Source organism: Somniosus microcephalus, chromosome 1, assembly GCF_052327205.1.
Source record: "Somniosus microcephalus isolate GS21.2 chromosome 1, FLI_Smic_1.0, whole genome shotgun sequence".
NCBI lineage: Eukaryota > Metazoa > Chordata > Chondrichthyes > Squaliformes > Somniosidae > Somniosus > Somniosus microcephalus.
The window spans coordinates 312,012,278-312,030,681 of record NC_140987.1 but is presented as its reverse complement, the minus strand read 5'-3'; the positions used below and the strand labels follow the sequence as shown (position 1 = coordinate 312,030,681).

General features: G+C 60.5%; 1 protein-coding gene across 1 annotated transcript in view; it reads right to left on the bottom strand.

Annotated features, from left to right (window-relative positions):
* LOC147124856 (FRAS1-related extracellular matrix protein 1-like) overlaps positions 1-18,404 on the bottom strand; it is an 883,765-nt gene that overhangs the window by 710,331 nt on the left and 155,030 nt on the right. The window contains exon 6 of the mRNA XM_085994045.1: positions 6,438-6,761. Coding sequence (XP_085850171.1) covers positions 6,438-6,761 — 324 coding nt within the window. The remainder of the gene's footprint in view (positions 1-6,437; positions 6,762-18,404) is intronic.

Sequence of the window (18,404 nt, the reverse complement as noted above, 5' to 3'; positions counted from 1 at the left end):
GCTCCAACCCACCGACTTCTGGGTTTTCCCTGAGGCGGGACACGGGGCGGGCAGCCAACCCACTCCCAGGAGGCTGGTTGGCAGTTTACATATGATAATGAGTCTGGACGCCTCCGATTTAATCTGCTTTGCAGGTTTAACAGAGGCTAGCCAGGGTTCCCAGGCCTCGGGAAACCCGTCAGCTGCAGCGAGGCGAGGACAGCCTCGAGGAGCATTCCTTGTGGGCCGGGAGGAGCAGGAGTGCTTCCTCACGGCCCCGAGTATCCCCACCATCAGCCCCCCGGCCATACAAATCCCCTGCTCGGATCGGGCACAGCCGCCTGGGGTTCGGAGATTGGACTCAGCCCCCCGGGGATCAGGGATTGGACACAGCCCCCCGGGATTCAGGGATTGGACCCAGCCCCCCGGGATTCAGGGATTGGACCCAGCCCCCCGGGATTCAGGGGTTGCACCCAGCGCCCCCGAGGTTCAGGGATCGGACTCAGCCCCCTGGGGTCGGAGATTGGACCCTCTGGGGTCGGGGATTGGACTGAGTCCCCCCGGGGTCGGGGATTGGACTGAGTCCCCCCGGGGTCGGGGATTGGACTGAGTCCCCCAGGGGTCAGGGATTGGACTCAGTCCCCCCGGGGTCGGAGATTGGACTCAGTCCCCCCGGGGTCAGGGATTGGACTCAGTCCCCCCGGGGTCGGGGATTGGACTCAGTGCCCCCCGGGGTCGGGGATCGGACTCAGTGCCCCCCGGGGTCGGGGATTGGACTGAGTCCCCCCGGGGTCGGGGATTGGACTGAGTCCCCCCGGGGTCAGGGATTGGACTCAGTCCCCCCGGGGTCAGGGATTGGACTCAGTCCCCCCGGGGTCAGGGATTGGACTCAGTCCCCCCGGGGTCGGAGATTGGACTCAGTGCCCCCCGGGGTCGGGGATCGGACTCAGTGCCCCCCGGGGTCGGGGATTGGACCCCCCGGGGTCGGGGATCGGACTCAGTCCCCCCGGGGTCGGGGATCGGACTCAGTCCCCCCGGGGTCGGGGATCGGACTCAGTCCCCCCGGGGTCGGGGATCGGACTCAGTCCCCCCGGGGTCGGGGATCGGACTCAGTCCCCCCGGGGTCGGGGATCGGACTCAGTCCCCCCGGGGTCGGGGATCGGACTCAGTCCCCCTGGGGTCGGGGATCGGACTCAGTCCCCCCGGGGTCGGGGATCGGACTCAGTCCCCCCGGGGTCGGGGATCGGACTCAGTCCCCCCGGGGTCGGGGATCGGACTCAGTCCCCCCGGGGTCGGGGATTGGACTCAGTCCCCCCGGGGTCGGGGATCGGACTCAGTCCCCCCGGGGTCGGGGATCGGACTCAGTCCCCCCAGGGGCGGGGTTTAGACTCAGTCCCCCCGGGGTCGGGGATTGGACCCACCGGGGGCGGGGTTTAGACTCAGTCCCCCCGGGGTCGGGGTTCGGACTCAGTCCCCCCGGGGTCGGGGATTGGACTCAGTCCCCCCGGGGTCGGGGATCGGACTCAGTCCCCCCGGGGTCGGGGATCGGACTCAGTCCCCCCAGGGGCGGGGTTTAGACTCAGTCCCCCCGGGGTCGGGGATTGGACCCACCGGGGGCGGGGTTTAGACTCAGTCCCCCCGGGGTCGGGGTTCGGACTCAGTCCCCCCGGGGGCGGGGTTTAGACTCAGTCCCCCCGGGGTCGGGGATCGGACTCAGTCCCCCCGGGGTCGGGGATTGGACTCAGTCCCCCCGGGGTCGGGGATCGGACTCAGTCCCCCCGGGGTCGGGGATCGGACTCAGTCCCCCCGGGGTCGGGGATCGGACTCAGTCCCCCCGGGGTCGGGGATTGGACTCAGTCCCCCCGGGGTCGGGGATCGGACTCAGTGCCCCCCGGGGTCGGGGATCGGACTCAGTCCCCCCGGGGTCGGGGATCGGACTCAGTCCCCCCGGGGTCGGGGATCGGACTCAGTCCCCCCGGGGTCGGGGATCGGACTCAGTCCCCCCGGGGTTGGGGATCGGACTCAGTCCCCCCGGGGTCGGGGATCGGACTCAGTCCCCCCGGGGTCGGGGATCGGACTCAGTCCCCCCGGGGTCGGGGATCGGACTCAGTCCCCCCGGGGTCGGGGATCGGACTCAGTCCCCCCGGGGTCGGGGATCGGACTCAGTCCCCCCGGGGGCGGGGTTTAGACTCAGTCCCCCCGGGGTCGGGGATCGGACTCAGTCCCCCCGGGGTCGGGGATCGGACTCAGTCCCCCCGGGGTCGGGGATCGGACTCAGTCCCCCCGGGGTCGGGGATCGGACTCAGTCCCCCCGGGGTCGGGGATCGGACTCAGTCCCCCCGGGGTCGGGGATCGGACTCAGTGCCCCCCGGGGTCGGGGATCGGACTCAGTCCCCCCGGGGGCGGGGTTTAGACTCAGTCCCCCCGGGGTCGGGGATCGGACTCAGTCCCCCCGGGGTCGGGGATTGAACTCAGTGCCCCCCGGGGTCGGGGATCGGACTCAGTCCCCCCGGGGTCGGGGATCGGACTCAGTCCCCCCGGGGTCGGGGATCGGACTCAGTCCCCCCGGGGTCGGGGTTCGGACTCAGTCCCCCCGGGGTCGGGGATCGGACTCAGTCCCCCCGGGGTCGGGGATCGGACTCAGTCCCCCCGGGGTCGGGGATCGGACTCAGTCCCCCCGGGGTCGGGGATTGGACTCAGTCCCCCCGGGGTCGGGGATCGGACTCAGTCCCCCCGGGGTCGGGGATCGGACTCAGTCCCCCCGGGGTCGGGGATCGGACTCAGTCCCCCCGGGGTTGGGGATTGGACTCAGTCCCCCTGGGGTTGGGCATTGGACTCAGTCCCCCCGGGGTCGGGGATCGGACTCAGTCCCCCCGGGGTTGGGGATTGGACTCAGTCCCCCCGGGGTCGGGGATCGGACTCAGTCCCCCCGGGGTTGGGGATTGGACTCAGTCCCCCCGGGGTCGGGGATCGGACTCAGTCCCCCCAGGGGTCGGGGATCGGACTCAGTCCCCCCGGGGTTGGGGATTGGACTCAGTCCCCCCGGGGTCGGGGATCGGACTCAGTCCCCCCGGGGTTGGGGATTGGACTCAGTCCCCCCGGGGTTGGGGATTGGACTCAGTCCCCCCGGGGTCGGGGATCGGACTCAGTCCCCCCGGGGTCGGGGATCGGACTCAGTCCCCCCGGGGTCGGGGATCGGACTCAGTCCCCCCGGGGTCGGGGATTGGACTCAGTGCCCCCCGGGGTCGGGGATCGGACTCAGTCCCCCCGGGGTCGGGGATTGGACTCAGTCCCCCCGGGGTTGGGGATTGGACTCAGTGCCCCCCGGGGTCGGGGATCGGACTCAGTCCCCCCGGGGTCGGGGATCGGACTCAGTCCCCCCGGGGTCGGGGATCGGACTCAGTCCCCCCGGGGTCGGGGATTGGACTCAGTCCCCCCGGGGTCGGGGATCGGACTCAGTCCCCCCGGGGTCGGGGATCGGACTCAGTCCCCCCGGGGTCGGGGATCGGACTCAGTCCCCCCGGGGTCGGGGATCGGACTCAGTGCCCCCCGGGGTCGGGGATCGGACTCAGTCCCCCCGGGGTCGGGGATCGGACTCAGTCCCCCCGGGGTCGGGGATCGGACTCAGTCCCCCCGGGGTCGGGGATCGGACTCAGTCCCCCCGGGGTCGGGGTTCGGACTCAGTCCCCCCGGGGTCGGGGTTTAGACTCAGTCCCCCCGGGGTCGGGGATCGGACTCAGTCCCCCCGGGGTCGGGGATCGGACTCAGTCCCCCCGGGGTCGGGGTTCGGACTCAGTCCCCCCGGGGTCGGGGATTGGACTCAGTGCCCCCCGGGGTCGGGGATCGGACTCAGTCCCCCCGGGGGCGGGGTTTAGACTCAGTCCCCCCGGGGTCGGGGATCGGACTCAGTCCCCCCGGGGTCGGGGATCGGACTCAGTCCCCCCGGGGTCGGGGTTCGGACTCAGTCCCCCCGGGGTCGGGGATTGGACTCAGTCCCCCCAGGGGCGGGGTTTAGACTCAGTCCCCCCGGGGTCGGGGATTGGACTCAGTCCCCCCGGGGTTGGGGATTGGACTCAGTCCCCCCGGGGTCGGGGATCGGACTCAGTCCCCCCGGGGTTGGGGATCGGACTCAGTCCCCCCGGGGTTGGGGATTGGACTCAGTCCCCCCGGGGTCGGGGATCGGACTCAGTCCCCCCAGGGGTCGGGGATTGGACCCACCGGGGTCGGGGATCGGACTCAGTCCCCCCGGGGTTGGGGATTGGACTCAGTCCCCCCGGGGTCGGGGATCGGACTCAGTCCCCCCGGGGTTGGGGATTGGACTCAGTCCCCCCGGGGTCGGGGATCGGACTCAGTCCCCCCGGGGTTGGGGATTGGACTCAGTCCCCCCGGGGTCGGGGATTGGACTCAGTCCCCCCGGGGTCGGGGATTGGACTCAGTGCCCCCCGGGGTTGGGGATTGGACTCAGTCCCCCCGGGGTCGGGGATTGGACTCAGTCCCCCCGGGGTCGGGGATCGGACTCAGCCCCCCCCCCGGGGTCGGGGATCGGACTCAGTCCCCCCGGGGTCGGGGATCGGACTCAGTCCCCCCGGGGTCGGGGATTGGACTCAGTCCCCCCGGGGTCGGGGATTGGACTCAGTCCCCCCGGGGTCGGGGATTGGACCCACCGGGGTCGGGGATTGGACTCAGTGCCCCCCGGGGTCAACGATTAGACCCAGCCCCCCCGGGGTCGGGGATCGGACTCAGTCCCCCCGGGGTCGGGGATTGGACCCACCGGGGTCGGGGATTGGACTCAGTGCCCCCCGGGGTCAACGATTAGACCCAGCCCCCCCGGGGTCGGGGATCGGACTCAGCCCCCCCCGGGGTCAACGATTAGACCCAGCCCCCCCGGGGTCGGGGATCGGACTCAGTCCCCCCAGGGGTCGGGGATCGGACTCAGTCCCCCCGGGGTTGGGGATTGGACTCAGTCCCCCCGGGGTCGGGGATTGGACTCAGTCCCCCCGGGGTTGGGGATTGGACTCAGTCCCCCCGGGGTTGGGGATTGGACTCAGTCCCCCCGGGGTCGGGGATTGGACTCAGTCCCCCCGGGGTTGGGGATTGGACTCAGTCCCCCCGGGGTCGGGGATTGGACTCAGTCCCCCCGGGGTCGGGGATTGGACTCAGTGCCCCCCGGGGTTGGGGATTGGACTCAGTCCCCCCGGGGTTGGGGATTGGACTCAGTCCCCCCGGGGTCGGGGATTGGACTCAGTCCCCCCGGGGTCGGGGATTGGACTCAGTCCCCCCGGGGTCGGGGATCGGACTCAGTCCCCCCGGGGTCGGGGATCGGACTCAGCCCCCCCCCGGGGTCGGGGATCGGACTCAGTCCCCCCGGGGTCGGGGATTGGACTCAGTCCCCCCGGGGTCGGGGATTGGACTCAGTCCCCCCGGGGTCGGGGATCGGACTCAGTCCCCCCGGGGTCGGGGATTGGACTCAGTGCCCCCCGGGGTCGGGGATCGGACTCAGCCCCCCCCGGGGTCAACGATTAGACCCAGCCCCCCCGGGGTCGGGGATCGGACTCAGTCCCCCCGGGGTCGGGGATCGGACTCAGTCCCCCCGGGGTCGGGGATCGGACTCAGCCCCCCCCGGGGTCAGCGATTAGACCCAGCCCCCCCGGGGTCGGGGATCGGACTCAGTCCCCCCGGGGTCGGGGATTGGACCCACCGGGGTCGGGGATTGGACTCAGTGCCCCCCGGGGTCGGGGATCGGACTCAGTGCCCCCCGGGGTCGGGGATCGGACTCAGCCCCCCCCGGGGTCAACGATTAGACCCAGCCCCCCCGGGGTCAACCATTAGACCCAGCCCCCCCGGGGTCGGGGATCGGACTCAGTCCCCCCGGGGTCGGGGATTGGACTCAGTGCCCCCCGGGGTCGGGGATCGGACTCAGCCCCCCCCGGGGTCAGCGATTAGACCCAGCCCCCCCGGGGTCGGGGATTGGCCCCCCCGGGGGCGGGGTTTAGACTCAGTCCCCCCGGGGTTGGGGATTGGACCCCCCGGGGTTGGGGTCCAGACCTACCTGGTCCTGCAGCCTCCTCTGGAGTTCTCCCCGCCCGCCCGACTAGAACCCAAGCCTGTCAATCAGGCTGACATCCGGGCAGGGACCCTGTCAGTTACGTCAAATGCACGCAAACCGAGCCTTGGTTAACGCCCCACCAGACAGTGGAGTGCCCGACATTGCGCGCCACTTCCTGGGCGAGGCATTAAGGCGAATTTCGTGGCCGGGGCAGGACTTCCTCATCGGGTGCAGGATGTCCCGCCACGCCAGCGTTACCGCCCCGAAATGGGCATCGTAACAAAAGCAAGAGGCAGTTGATGTTTTTAAGAATGAGATGCACATGAGGTTAGGCAGTTGGTGTTGAAAAGCTACTTTCTTCCTTTAATCCCTTCTGCAAACCCTTGTCATGATATTGTATTGCATTACATACCTGGTAGTTCCTTCTCTCAGTGTGACTGCTGTTTGGTGGCTGAAATGCTATCAGCAGCTCATTCAGATCAGTCCAGCTGAATGATGTGATTGATTTGGTGTGATCGGATAAATGAGTTATGTAACCCTGCGGAGGCGGGTTGGTGATATTGAACACAAGCTGGGCTTTGGGGCTCTCGCTGTCTTCACCATCCAGGGTGCCTATGGTTATGGGGGTTAGGATAAACTGATCCACTTCTAGGATGAACATGGCTATAAAACTTGCTTTCGGAGGCTGGTTGGGAAAAGCATTCCTGATTCTGACTGGAATCCAGGCATTCTCCATCTGGAAGAGAAAGCCAGAGGAATATATAAAGGCATTGTTCATACAAAGTTCAACACCATCATTTGATGAAAGTATAAAGGCAACTCAGTCATTCATATATTAAGTTAAAAAAATGAAGCTGCATTCAATCTATCGCTGCACAACAACATTCTTTTACACAGTCACTCATTTGCGCAGTTTTCTTTCATATAAAGAGGCGCGGACACGATGGGCCGAAGGGCCTCTATCCGTGCTGTATTACTCTATGACTCTATGATAAAGGCGCAATCTGCCCTAGATTGTCGTGTGGTTTTAATTTAAAAAGGCACGTTAATTTTTAGATTGTCTTTTCCCAAAATGTAGTGTTCTGGCGGAGACCACATAGCGACAATAACAAAATGTATAACCAATGCTGTTATATGTACCTAAACACAATTCACTATGTATAGCATTGTTGTGATATGTACATGCTGGGTTGGGTTATCGGTGCAGGGTCCCTTTAAGAGCATCGGTAGCGTGATGACGTCATGACGTCGGTTGCGTGATGACGTCATAGCCCCTGCACGGGGCTGAGCCCTTCAGACCTCGTGGTGAGTGATTAAAGTAAGACACGTTGGCCTAGAAATTCAGTATGGCCACGTTTGGGGCGCTACAGCATGGCGTTTGCTAACTTTTGCACCTGGCGCAACTTAGCGCCACCTTCGCCGATATTCAGTTGCATCGCCCCAAGAGGTTGCTGCTGCGCTAAAGCAGGCGATGCACGACTTATCATTAGGTGCTAAGCCGGCGATCCGGGGCGCAAACACCGAAGACGGGCGCAGCGCAGGTGCGGCGAGTTGCTCATTGAGGGCAGACAGTCAGGCGCCGGTCAGCACTTAAAGGGGGAGGGTGGAATTGCTTGGCTGCCACACCCTGCACACTGCAGCCCTAAGGCAAGGCCAGAACACTGCTTCTGGAACAGCTCCACGCCCAGGAGAATGGAGAAGGCCAGGGAGCAAGTGCAGCGCTTCGGCGAGGGTGACCTGAGGCTGCTGGTTGGCGCAGTGGACCGCAGGCGCCATATCATCTTCCCTGAGGGTGGCAGGAGGCCGCTGCCCGCCGAATATCAGAAAGCATGGAGAGATGTGGCAAACAGGGTCACGTCCAACAGCGTGGTTGGCAGCACACCAACCCAGTGCCGACAAAAATTCAACGACCACACTCGGGTTGTCAGGGTGAGTACCCTTTCCAGTATCCTCCTCATCCCTGCATGTGCACCTCACTTTATGGCCAAATGGGTCTGAAAGCCCTAATGGCCAGCCCTCATCCAGCAGCTATGGGACTGTCATGAAAAGCACTTGCGCATTCAGGACTTTAGACACTGTCAGGGCTATTCGACCATGGGAGGCAGTGCGGGCAAGATCAGGGCTTGACACTGTACTTAGAGGCTGTCCTTTCTCTTGCAGGCCAAGCTGGCGCATAACAGAAGACAGCAGCGACAGACCGGGGGAGGCCGTCCTGACCTGAAACAGCTGAGCGACCTCGAGCAGCGCGTGGAGCGGATCATGGCAGGCCGGCTGAGTGGCCCCGTCGCCACTGGAGATGCTGATCTGTTCTGGGCACCAATGGTAGGGTCATCACCTTTTTGACCTCTCCCTTTCCACTTGCGCCTCACACCAGCATCCTTTGCCACTATCGAACCAATGCAGTGCACAGCAGCACTCATGCTTCCCTCGCTGCCGCCCTGTCCTCACTCTAAAGCAACTCTTGTGCCTCCCTGCTTTCAGATGGTGACTCGCCAGGTGAGGAGGCGGCCCCTCAAGCTGGCACTGTGTCCGAGTCAGACATAGAGGAGGAGGAAGAGGAAGCCAGCCCATCAGGGACACCCTCAGCCGAGGAAGCCCAGCAGCCCATGGCCATGATGGTGACACGTCTTCCCTGGAGGGGAGCAGGGGGGAAGGGTCGGCGGATAGTGAAGCTCCGGGGACCAGCGGGCTGCAGCAACGCGGGAGGGGTGGGGAAGCTCGGCGGCCTTCTCCCCAGAGGGTGAGTGCGGCCCCCAGTCCTGCTATGGTGAGCGCAGAGGAGGTGCGGCTCCTAGTGGAAATGGGCGCCCAGGCTGAGCGCAGGCACACTGAGCTCATGGCTGCAGTGGCAAGGATGCCTGACTCCATAGAGTCACTGGCAAGGAGTGTGCAGGAATTCGGGGCAGCACAGGCCAGGAGTCTGCAGGACGTCACGGCAGCACAGGCCAGGAGTCTGCAACAATTCAGTGCAGCACAGGCCAGGAGTCTGCAGGACGTCGCGGCAGCACAGGCTAGAAACATAGAAACATAGACGATAGGAGCAGGAGTAGGCCATTCGGCCCTTTGAGCCTGCTCTGCCATTCCATGTGATCATGGCTGATCATCCAAACTCAGTACCCTGTCCCCGCCTTTTCCCCAAATCCCTTGATCCCTTCAGCCTCAAGAAACATATCCAACTCTTGCTTGAATATATTTAATGAACTGGCCTCCATCGCCCCCTGTGGCAGAGAATTCCACAGGTTCACCACTCTCTGGGTGAAGAAATTCCTCCTCATTTCAGTCCTAAATGGCTTACCCCTTATCCTTAGACTATGACCCCTGGTTCTGGACTCCCCAGCCATCAGAAACATCCTTCCTGCATCTAGTCTGTCCAGACCTGACAGAATTTTATAGGTTTCGATGAGATCCCCTCTCAATCTTCTGAACTCCAGTGAGTATAAGCCCAATCGACACAATCTCTCCTCATACGTCATTCCTGCCATCCCAGGTATCAGCCTGGTGAATCTTCGCTGCACTCCCTCCATGGCAAGAACGTCCTTCCTCAGGTATGGTGACCAAAACTGCACACAATACTCAAGGTGCGGTCTCACCAAGGCCCTGTACAACTGTAGCAAGACATCCTTGTTCCTGTACTCGAACCCTCTTGCTACGAAGGCCAACATACCATTTGCCTTCTTAACCGCCTGCTGCACCTGCATGCTTACCTTCAGCGACTGGTGCACAATAACACCCAGGTCTCTTTGCACTTCCCCTTCTCCCAATCTATTGCCATTCAAATAATAATCTGCCTTCCTGTTTTTGCCACCAAAGTGGATAACCTCACATTTATCCACATTATAGTGCATTTGCCATGTTTCTGCCCAATCACCCAACCTGTCCAAATCGTACTGGAGTTTCCCAACATCCTCCTCGCAGCTTACCCTCCCGCCCAACTTTGTGTCGTCTGCAAATTTGGAGATATTACATCCAATTCCCTCGTCCAGATCATTAATATATATTGTGAACAGCTGGGGTCCTAGGACCGATCCTTGCGGTACCTCACTAGTCACTGCCTGCCACTCGGAAAACGACCCGTTTATTCCAACTCTTTGCTTTTTGTCCGCCAACCAGTTCTCTATCCAAGTCAATACCTTGCCCCCAATCCCATGTGCCTTAATTTTGCACGCTAATCTCTTGTGTGGGACCTTATCGAAAGCCTTCTGAAAGTCCAAATACACCACATCCACTGGTTCTCCCTTATCTATTTTACCAGTTACATCCTCAAAAGATTCCAGTAGATTAGTCAAGCATGATTTACCGTTTGTAAATCCATGTTGACTTTGTCCGATCCTGTCACTGCTTTCCAAGTGCTCTGCTATTACATCTTTTATTATAGACTCTAGCATTTTCCCCACTACCGATGTCAGGCTTACCGGTCTATAATTCCCTGCTTTTTCTCTACCAACTTTTTTGAATAGTGGGGTAACATTAGCTACCCTCCAATCCATGGGTACCGTTCCAGAGTCTATCGAGTTCTGGAAGATGATCAGTAGTGCATCTACTATCTCTAGGGCCACTTCCTTAAGTACCTTGGGATGTAGACCATCAGGCCCTGGGGATTTATCGGCCTTCAGTCCCATCAATTTTCCTAACACCATTTTCCTACAAATACTGATTTCTTTCAGTTCCTCGCTTTCATCAGACCCTATGTTCCCCAGCATCTCTGGGAGGTTATTTGTGTCCTCCTTTGTGAAGACAGAACCAAAGTATGCATTTAGTTGGCCTGCCATTTCCTTGTTTCCCATTATAAATTCCCTCGATTCTGACTGTAAGGGACCTACGCTTGACTTCACTAATCTTTTTCTCTACACATATCTATAAAAGCTTTTACAGTCAGTTTTTATGTTCCCTGATAGCTTACTCTCATATTCTATTTTCCCTTTCTTAATTAATCCCTTTGTCCTCCTTTGTTGACTCCTAAACTGCTCCCAATCCTCAGGATTATTGCTTTTTCTAGCCAATTTATATGTCCTCTCCTTGGATCTTATGCTATCCCTAATTTCCCTTGTTAGCCACAGTTGAGTCACCTTTTTTGTTTTATTTTTACGCCAAACTGGGATGAACAAATTCTGTAGCTCATCCATTCGGTCTTTGAATGTTTGCCATTGCCTATCCACCATCAACCCTTTGAGCGCCATTCCCCACTCAATCCTACCCAACTCGCTCCTTAGACCATCGTAGTTTCCTTTATTTAAATTGAGGACCCTTGTCTCTGAGTCAACTACTTCATTCTCCATCTTAATGAAGAATTCGATCATATTATGATCGCTCCGACCCAAGGGGCCTCGTACAACAAGATTGCTAATTAATCCTTTCTCGTTGCATAATACCCAGTCTAAGATGGCCTGATCTCTGGTTGGTTCCCCGTAAACACTCCAGGAATTCCTCCTCCACAGTATTGTTACTAATTTGGTTGGCCCAATCTATATGTAGGTTAAAGTCACCCATGATGACTGCTGTGCCCTTATTGCACGCTTCTTTAATTTCCCTTTTAATGCCATCCCCAACCTCCACCTTACTGTTTGGAGGTCTATATACCACTCCCACTAATGTTTTTTTCCCCTTAGTATTTCTCAATTCTACCCATACAGATTCCACATCATCAGAGCTAATATCCTTCATTACAATTGTATTAATCCGTTCTTTAATAGGAGTCAGCAGGACTTCGCTGCTTCACAGGCGGCTTCTAGCCAAGTGCTCAGTCATGCCGAGCATTCACTGGCTGCTGTCATGCAGACACAGACCAGGGCCACACGGGCACTAACTGCTGCCACACTCGCTGGATCGGCCAGGCATCACCGGGGCACTCGCCGTGCCGCAGCAGCCCAGCAGTCTGTGCCTCAGCAGATTGCTGCGCATGCTGCAGTGCTGGCCCATGTGCATGCTAATGTATCAGCCGACCAGGGAGTGCCTTTGATCTGTCAGGTTGGCAGCATTCCTGCAGTCAACACTGTCACTCCTTCATTGCAGCTGCAACCAGCTGTTGGACAGACTGCTGCCGCCCAAGCAGACTTGGAGCAGTCAGCAGCCGGCCCCTCCAGGCCCAGAGCTAGTCCAGGCCGACCCCCAAGGGCATCTGCCGTCTCACCATCTGACCCTCAGCAGCCTTCCCCCAGCCTTGCTGCAGCCACTGGGGTCCCATTGAGGAGGAGCTGCAGGGCGGGTAGGGGCCAGTCACGGAAGCGAAACGGATCACCCTCGCAGGGGAAAAAGTAGAAGGTGTGGCCAAATGTTTTGTTTTATATATAAAGGCCGAGACTGGTGTATTTGTTTCATATTTAAAGGCCGAGACTGGTGTATTTGTTTCATATATAAAGGCCGAGACTGCTGTATTTGTTTCATATTTAAAGGCCGAGACTGGTATATTTGTTTTACTTATAAAGGCTGAGACTGGTGTATTTGTTTCATATACAGGTAGACTACCCTTTATCCGGACTTCCGAAAACCGAAACCCTCTAAAAACCGAAGGTTTTTTCGTTCAGCGTAAGTCGTGCGTACGAACGAAAAAACCTTCGGTTTTTAGAGGGTTCCGGTTTCGAAAGTTCGGATAAAGGGTAAGTCGTGCGCACGACCCCCCGCCGACCCCCCCGCGGACCCCGCCGGCCCCGACAACCGCCGGCCCCGACAACCGCCAGCCCCGACAAACGCCGACCCCCCCGCGGACCCCGCCGGCCCCGACAACCGCCGACCCCGCCAGCCCCGACAACCGCCGGCCCCGACAACCGCCAGCCCCGACAACCGCCGACCCCCCCGCGGACCCCGCCGGCCCCGGCAACCGCCGATCCCGCCAGTCCCGACAACCGCCGACCCCCCCGCGGACCTGACAACCGCCGACCCCGCCAGCCCCGACAACCGCCAACCCCCCCGCGGGCCCCGACAACCGCCGACCCCCCCCGCGGACCCCGCCGACCCCCCCGCGGACCCCGCCGGCCCCGACCCCGACTGACTTACGCTGAGCGTCAGCGTAAGTCGTGCGCACGACCCCCCGCCGACCCCCCCGCGGACCCCCGCCGACCCACCTTCCGAAATCCGAAATTCTCCTTTATCCGAAACTCGGCTGGTCCCGAGGTTTTCGGATAAAGGATAGTCTACCTGTATAAAGGCCGAGACTGCTGTATTTGTTTCATATTTAAAGGCCGAGACTGGTATATTTGTTTTACTTGTAAAGGCCAAGACTGGTGTATTTGTGTTTTTGGGGGGGGTTTCTCTCCATTAGTTTGTCATGTGGGAAGGGCACAGAGATATCACAGTAAAAAAATGTCTTAAATCGCACTGTCCATGCTTTCTTTTGGAAGTCCTGGTTGCCCTGCTCGGCTGAGAGCTTGTGGAGCGGCTACATTCATCTTCTGCCATTGGCACAAGCCATTCCCTGAGAGGGGGCCGAGAACCGACTTGCAATAAGCCGCCGCCGGGTGGACCTTGCACTTTCTGCCTCCCTCCTGTGCTGGTCCTCCTCCTCCTCCTCCTCCTCCTCCTCTGGTGGTCCTCCAATGTCTGGTGGCAGTGGCTGAGTCCTGCGGATAGCCAGGTTGTGCAGCATGCAGCACACGACAACGAAATGGGAGACTCGCTCAGGCGAGTACTGTAGGGCTCCCCCGGAACGATCCAGACAGCGGAACCGTTGAGACAGCACGCCGATTGTTTGCTCAATGATGTTCCTGGTTGCTTGATGGCTGTCATTTTATCCCTCTTCAGCAGGTGTGCTGGGCGCACGGAGCGGGGTCATCAGTCAGGTCCCCAAGAAGCCATCCTCGTGGGTGAGGCTGGGCCTCGAACATGTCTGCCACAGAAATCTGGCGCAGGATGAAGGCATCGTGGCTGCTGCCTGGAAAGCGGGCATTGACAGCTAGGATGAGCTGCCTGTGGTCACACACCAACTGGACGTTGAGCGAATGGTAGCCCTTCCGGTTGCGGTAATCCTCGGCATTCTCTCGAGGTGCCCGCAAAGCCAAATGCATGCTGTCAATGGCGCCCTGCACCATGGGGAAGCCCGCTAATGCTGCAAAGCCCATTGCACGCTCTTGCTGCTTGTCAACGGTCATGGGGAAGGAGATGAACTGACGTCTCCTTCTGAAAAGGGCATTGGTCACCTGGCGGATGCAGCAAAGTACCGCAAACTGGGAGATGTTGGAAATGTCCCCAGTAGCGGATTGGAAGGAGCCGGTGGCATAGAAGTTGAGAGCCACCATCACCTTCACTGCCACCGACAGAGACGTTCTGCTCCTCAGCTGTGGCTGCAGATCTCCGCGAAGCAGGTAGCAGATCTCAGTGACCACCGCCCTTCTGAATCGCAGCCTCCGAACACACTGCTCCTCAGACATGTTCAGATATGAGAACTGCTGGCGGTATACCCTGGGTGGGTAAGGCCTCCTTTGCCGACGCCTGTTGCCCCTTCTCCGTCTGGCCATGACTGGCACTCTCTCACGGCGTCTCTGAGCCCTTTGAATGCAATGGAGAAGCCCAACGTTTCCACCCATTGCAGCCCCCATTATATGTTTCCAATCAATGCTATGACACTGAAGTTAAAGACAAGTGCAAAGCTGTGGCCTGAAGCCACAAGTACCTGTGCGAGTGTTGAGCCAAACCAGAAAGCTCTCTTCCTTTGTCTCTCACAAAAAAGGAGTGGTGTAGAATGGCTGCCATTTATACTGCAGGAGGAGTCCCCTTTAATTAGCGCCCCCCGCGGCCCGCAGCGACTGGGAACCGTTCCCCTCCACCAGTCGCTAGGTGCGCCAGGGGCACAATAGGCCGGCGCCACTGAATTTCCGGTTCGGGGCGCATAAAGGGCGTTGCACCATGAAATGACGTCACGATCTGTGCGCGCTCAGGGTTTTGCGCCGCCGCTAAATCTTAACTGAAGTTCGCGAGAGGCACAGATCACACCGTGCCCGGGCGCTAGCCGCTTAGTGCCCCACTTCTCCTCCTCCTAAGGCACTAGCGGCTGGCGCAAACAACTGAATTTCTAGGCCACTTTGTTTTGGCTTAAACAAAAGTCTCTGCCTGTTGATTTCTATCGATCCCAACATTGGTGACCCTGCTGCTCTTTTGGACGATTCCAAAGACCTCATCTGAAATGGCGACGAAGCCGTTTCCATCAAATTACCCGAGTTTTGGGGACAACAGGCTGCTGCTTGGTTCGCCCAGGCTGAGGCTCAATTTGCACTCCGGGACATCACGGCGGACGACACGAGGTACTACTACGTCGTCTCCGCTCTCGGCAGCTCCACCGCGGCCAGAGTCGTGAACCTGCTCGAAAACCCCCCGGAGCTCAACAAATACGATACACTGAAGGCCCACCTCTTACAAACTTTCAGACTCACCGAAGCCGAACGCGCACGCCGGCTTCTCTGTCTACCCAGGCTTGGCGACTCCAAGCCCTCGGAGCTGATGGACCACATGCTGGCCCTCCTGGGCACACACACGCTGTGCTTCCTCTTCAAGGACCTGTTCCTCCAACAGCTGCCAGGTCAGGTATGGTCGGCTTTAGCCAACTCTTCCACTACCGATTTCCGCGACCTGGCCAAGGAGGCCGACAAATTTTTCTCCGCCGGGCAACAGCACTGCGCGGCCATGCGGAGCCTTGCCCCCACTGTTACAGCCCAACGGCAGCAACCCTCAAGCCTCTGCTTCTACCATGCACAGTTTGGCCCCAAAGCCAGGAAGTGTCGGCCCCCGTGCAGTTTTCCCGCGTCGAAGCAAACTAAAGACCCCTCGTCGGCTGCTATGGCTGTCGGCCGTTCTGGCAGTTTGTTGTTTATTACAGACACCGACTCTGGACGTCGTTTCCTTTGTGACACGGGCTCCCAGGTGAGCGTCCTGCCCGCGTCAGCCATAGACATTCAAGGGGGGAACCACGGCCCCGTCCTCGAAGCTGCCAATGGCAGTTCCATCCGTACCTTCGGGAAACGGAACGTGGCACTTTGTTTTGGCGGGCAGCGGTTCACCTGGGACTTTGTCACAGCAAAAGTGTCCACCCCCCTTCTCGGCGCTGACTTCCTCTGCGCCAATGGCCTTTTGGTGGACGTCAAGAACTGACGTCTCATCAACGCGGAAACCTTCAGCTCGCTCCCATGTTCCCTCAGCGGGTCCAGCACGACGCAGTTGTCCAGCGCACTCTCGGCCTCCGATGAGATTTCCCGCCTCCTCGTCCAGTTCCCGGACTTCACGAATCCCATGTTCTCGTCCGCTGCCACCAAACACGGGGTAGAACACCACATCTCGAACTCTGGTCCGCCTGTCTACGCCCACGCTCAACGCCTCGACCCGGGGAAGTTCACCATCACCAAAGCCGAGTTCGACACCATGGAGCGCCTCGGCATCATCCGCCGGTCGAACAGTCTGTGGGCTTCGCCCCTCCACATCGCCCCGATACCAGGCGGCGGGTGGCACCCGTGCGGAGATTACAGGCGCCTCAACGATGTGACGACCCCCGACTGCTCTCCGATTCCACACATCTAGGACTTTCCACCTGCCTGGCCGGGAAAGTGGTATTCTCGAAAGTGGACCTCATCCGGGGTTACCACCAGGTCCCTGTCCGGCCGCAGGATGTCCCGAAAACCGTGGTGATCACACCGTTCGGGCTATTCGAATTTCTCCGCATGCCATTTGGCCTCAAAAACGCTGCACAGGCTTTTCAACGCCTAATGGACACCGTGTTACGGGACCTGCCATTACTGTTCGTCTACCTGGACAACATTCTCATCGCCAGCACCTCCAGGACGGAGCATGTGTCCCACCTCTGGACTCTCTTCGAACGACTCAGCCAACACGGCCTAATCGTCAACCCGGCCAAGTGCCAGTTCAGGCTGTCCTCGATCGACTTTCTCGGGCACCGCATCACGAAGGACGGGGCGGTGCCACTGCCATCAAAAGTGGAGGCCGTGATGGACTTCCCACGACCCCTCACCGTGAAGGCCCTGCAGGAGTTTTTGGGCACGGTGAACTTTTACCATCGTTTCGTCCCCCGAGCAGCCCAGCTTATGTGGCCCCTTTATGAGGCCCTCAAAGGCAAGCCCGACAAACTCGCCATCGACTGGTCCGATGAGATGGCCAATTCTTTCAAGGACACGAAAAGGGCCCTGGCTAATGCGACCATGCTGGCGCATCCGTTACCTGATGCGCCGATCGCTCTCACCACCGACGCCTCGGACTATGCGGTCGGCGCCATCCATGAACAGTGGGTCAATGGCACCTGGCAGCTGCTCGCCTTCTTCAGCCGGCAGCTCCGCCCCAACGAGCGGAAGTACAGCACCTTTGATCGCGAGCTTCTCGGCCTCTACCTCGCCGTCCGACACTTCCGTTTCCGGCTGGAGGCCCGCCCGTTCACGGCGTTCGAGGACCACAAGCCGTTGACCTTCGCCATGGCCAAAGCCTCCGAGCCGTGGTCGGCCCGTCAGCAATGCCAGTTGGCCTTCATCTCGGAGTTTACAACGGACATCCAGCATGTGGCTGGGAAAGACAACCCCGTCGCCGACTGCCTCTCCCGAGCTGTCGCCAGCGCCGTACACCTCGGCATCGACTACACCAGCATGGCGGCCGACCAGGCCTCTGACCCGGACGTCCAGGCCAACAGGACGGCGGTCACGGGCCTTCAACTGGCGGACGTCGCGTTCGACGGTGCCGGCACCACATTCCTGTGCGACGTCTCCGTTGGGCAGCCACGTCCCGTCGTGCCTGAAGGGTGGAGACGGCAAGTTTTCGACGCCGTCCATAATCTTTCCCACCCGGGCAGGAAGCCGACACAGAAGCTGGTGGCGGCTAAGTTCATCTGGCACGGGCTCAGGAAAGACGTTCGCGACTGGGCCAGCACCTGCGTGGTATGCCAACGCTCGAAAGTACATCGCCATACTAAGGCCCCATTGGCGCTTTTCGTGGTGCCCGAGAGGTGGTTCGACCACGTTAACGTGGCCTGGTGGGGCCCCTGCCGCCCTCCCGCGGGTTCACCCACCCCCCTCACAATGGTCGACAGAACCACCCAATGGCCAGAAGCCGTCCCGCTGTCTTCAACGATGGCCGCCGATGTGGCTCGGGCGTTCATCAGCACTTGGGTCGCCCGGTTCGGCGCCCCATCTGACATTTCCTCTGACCGGGGGCCCCAGTTCACATCGGAGCTCTGGAACGCTGTCGCCCGAGGCCTCGGGTTGAGACTCCACCGCACCACAGCATACCACCCTCAGGCTAACGGGCTGTGCGAACGGTTTCATCGAAGGCCGCGCTCCGGGCCAGCCTCCGGGACAACAGCTAGATCGACAGACTCCCGTGGGTCATGCTGGGACTCAGGACCGCTCCCAAGGAGGACCTCCAGTCCTCGTCCACCGAGCTCGTCTACGGCCAGCCGCTA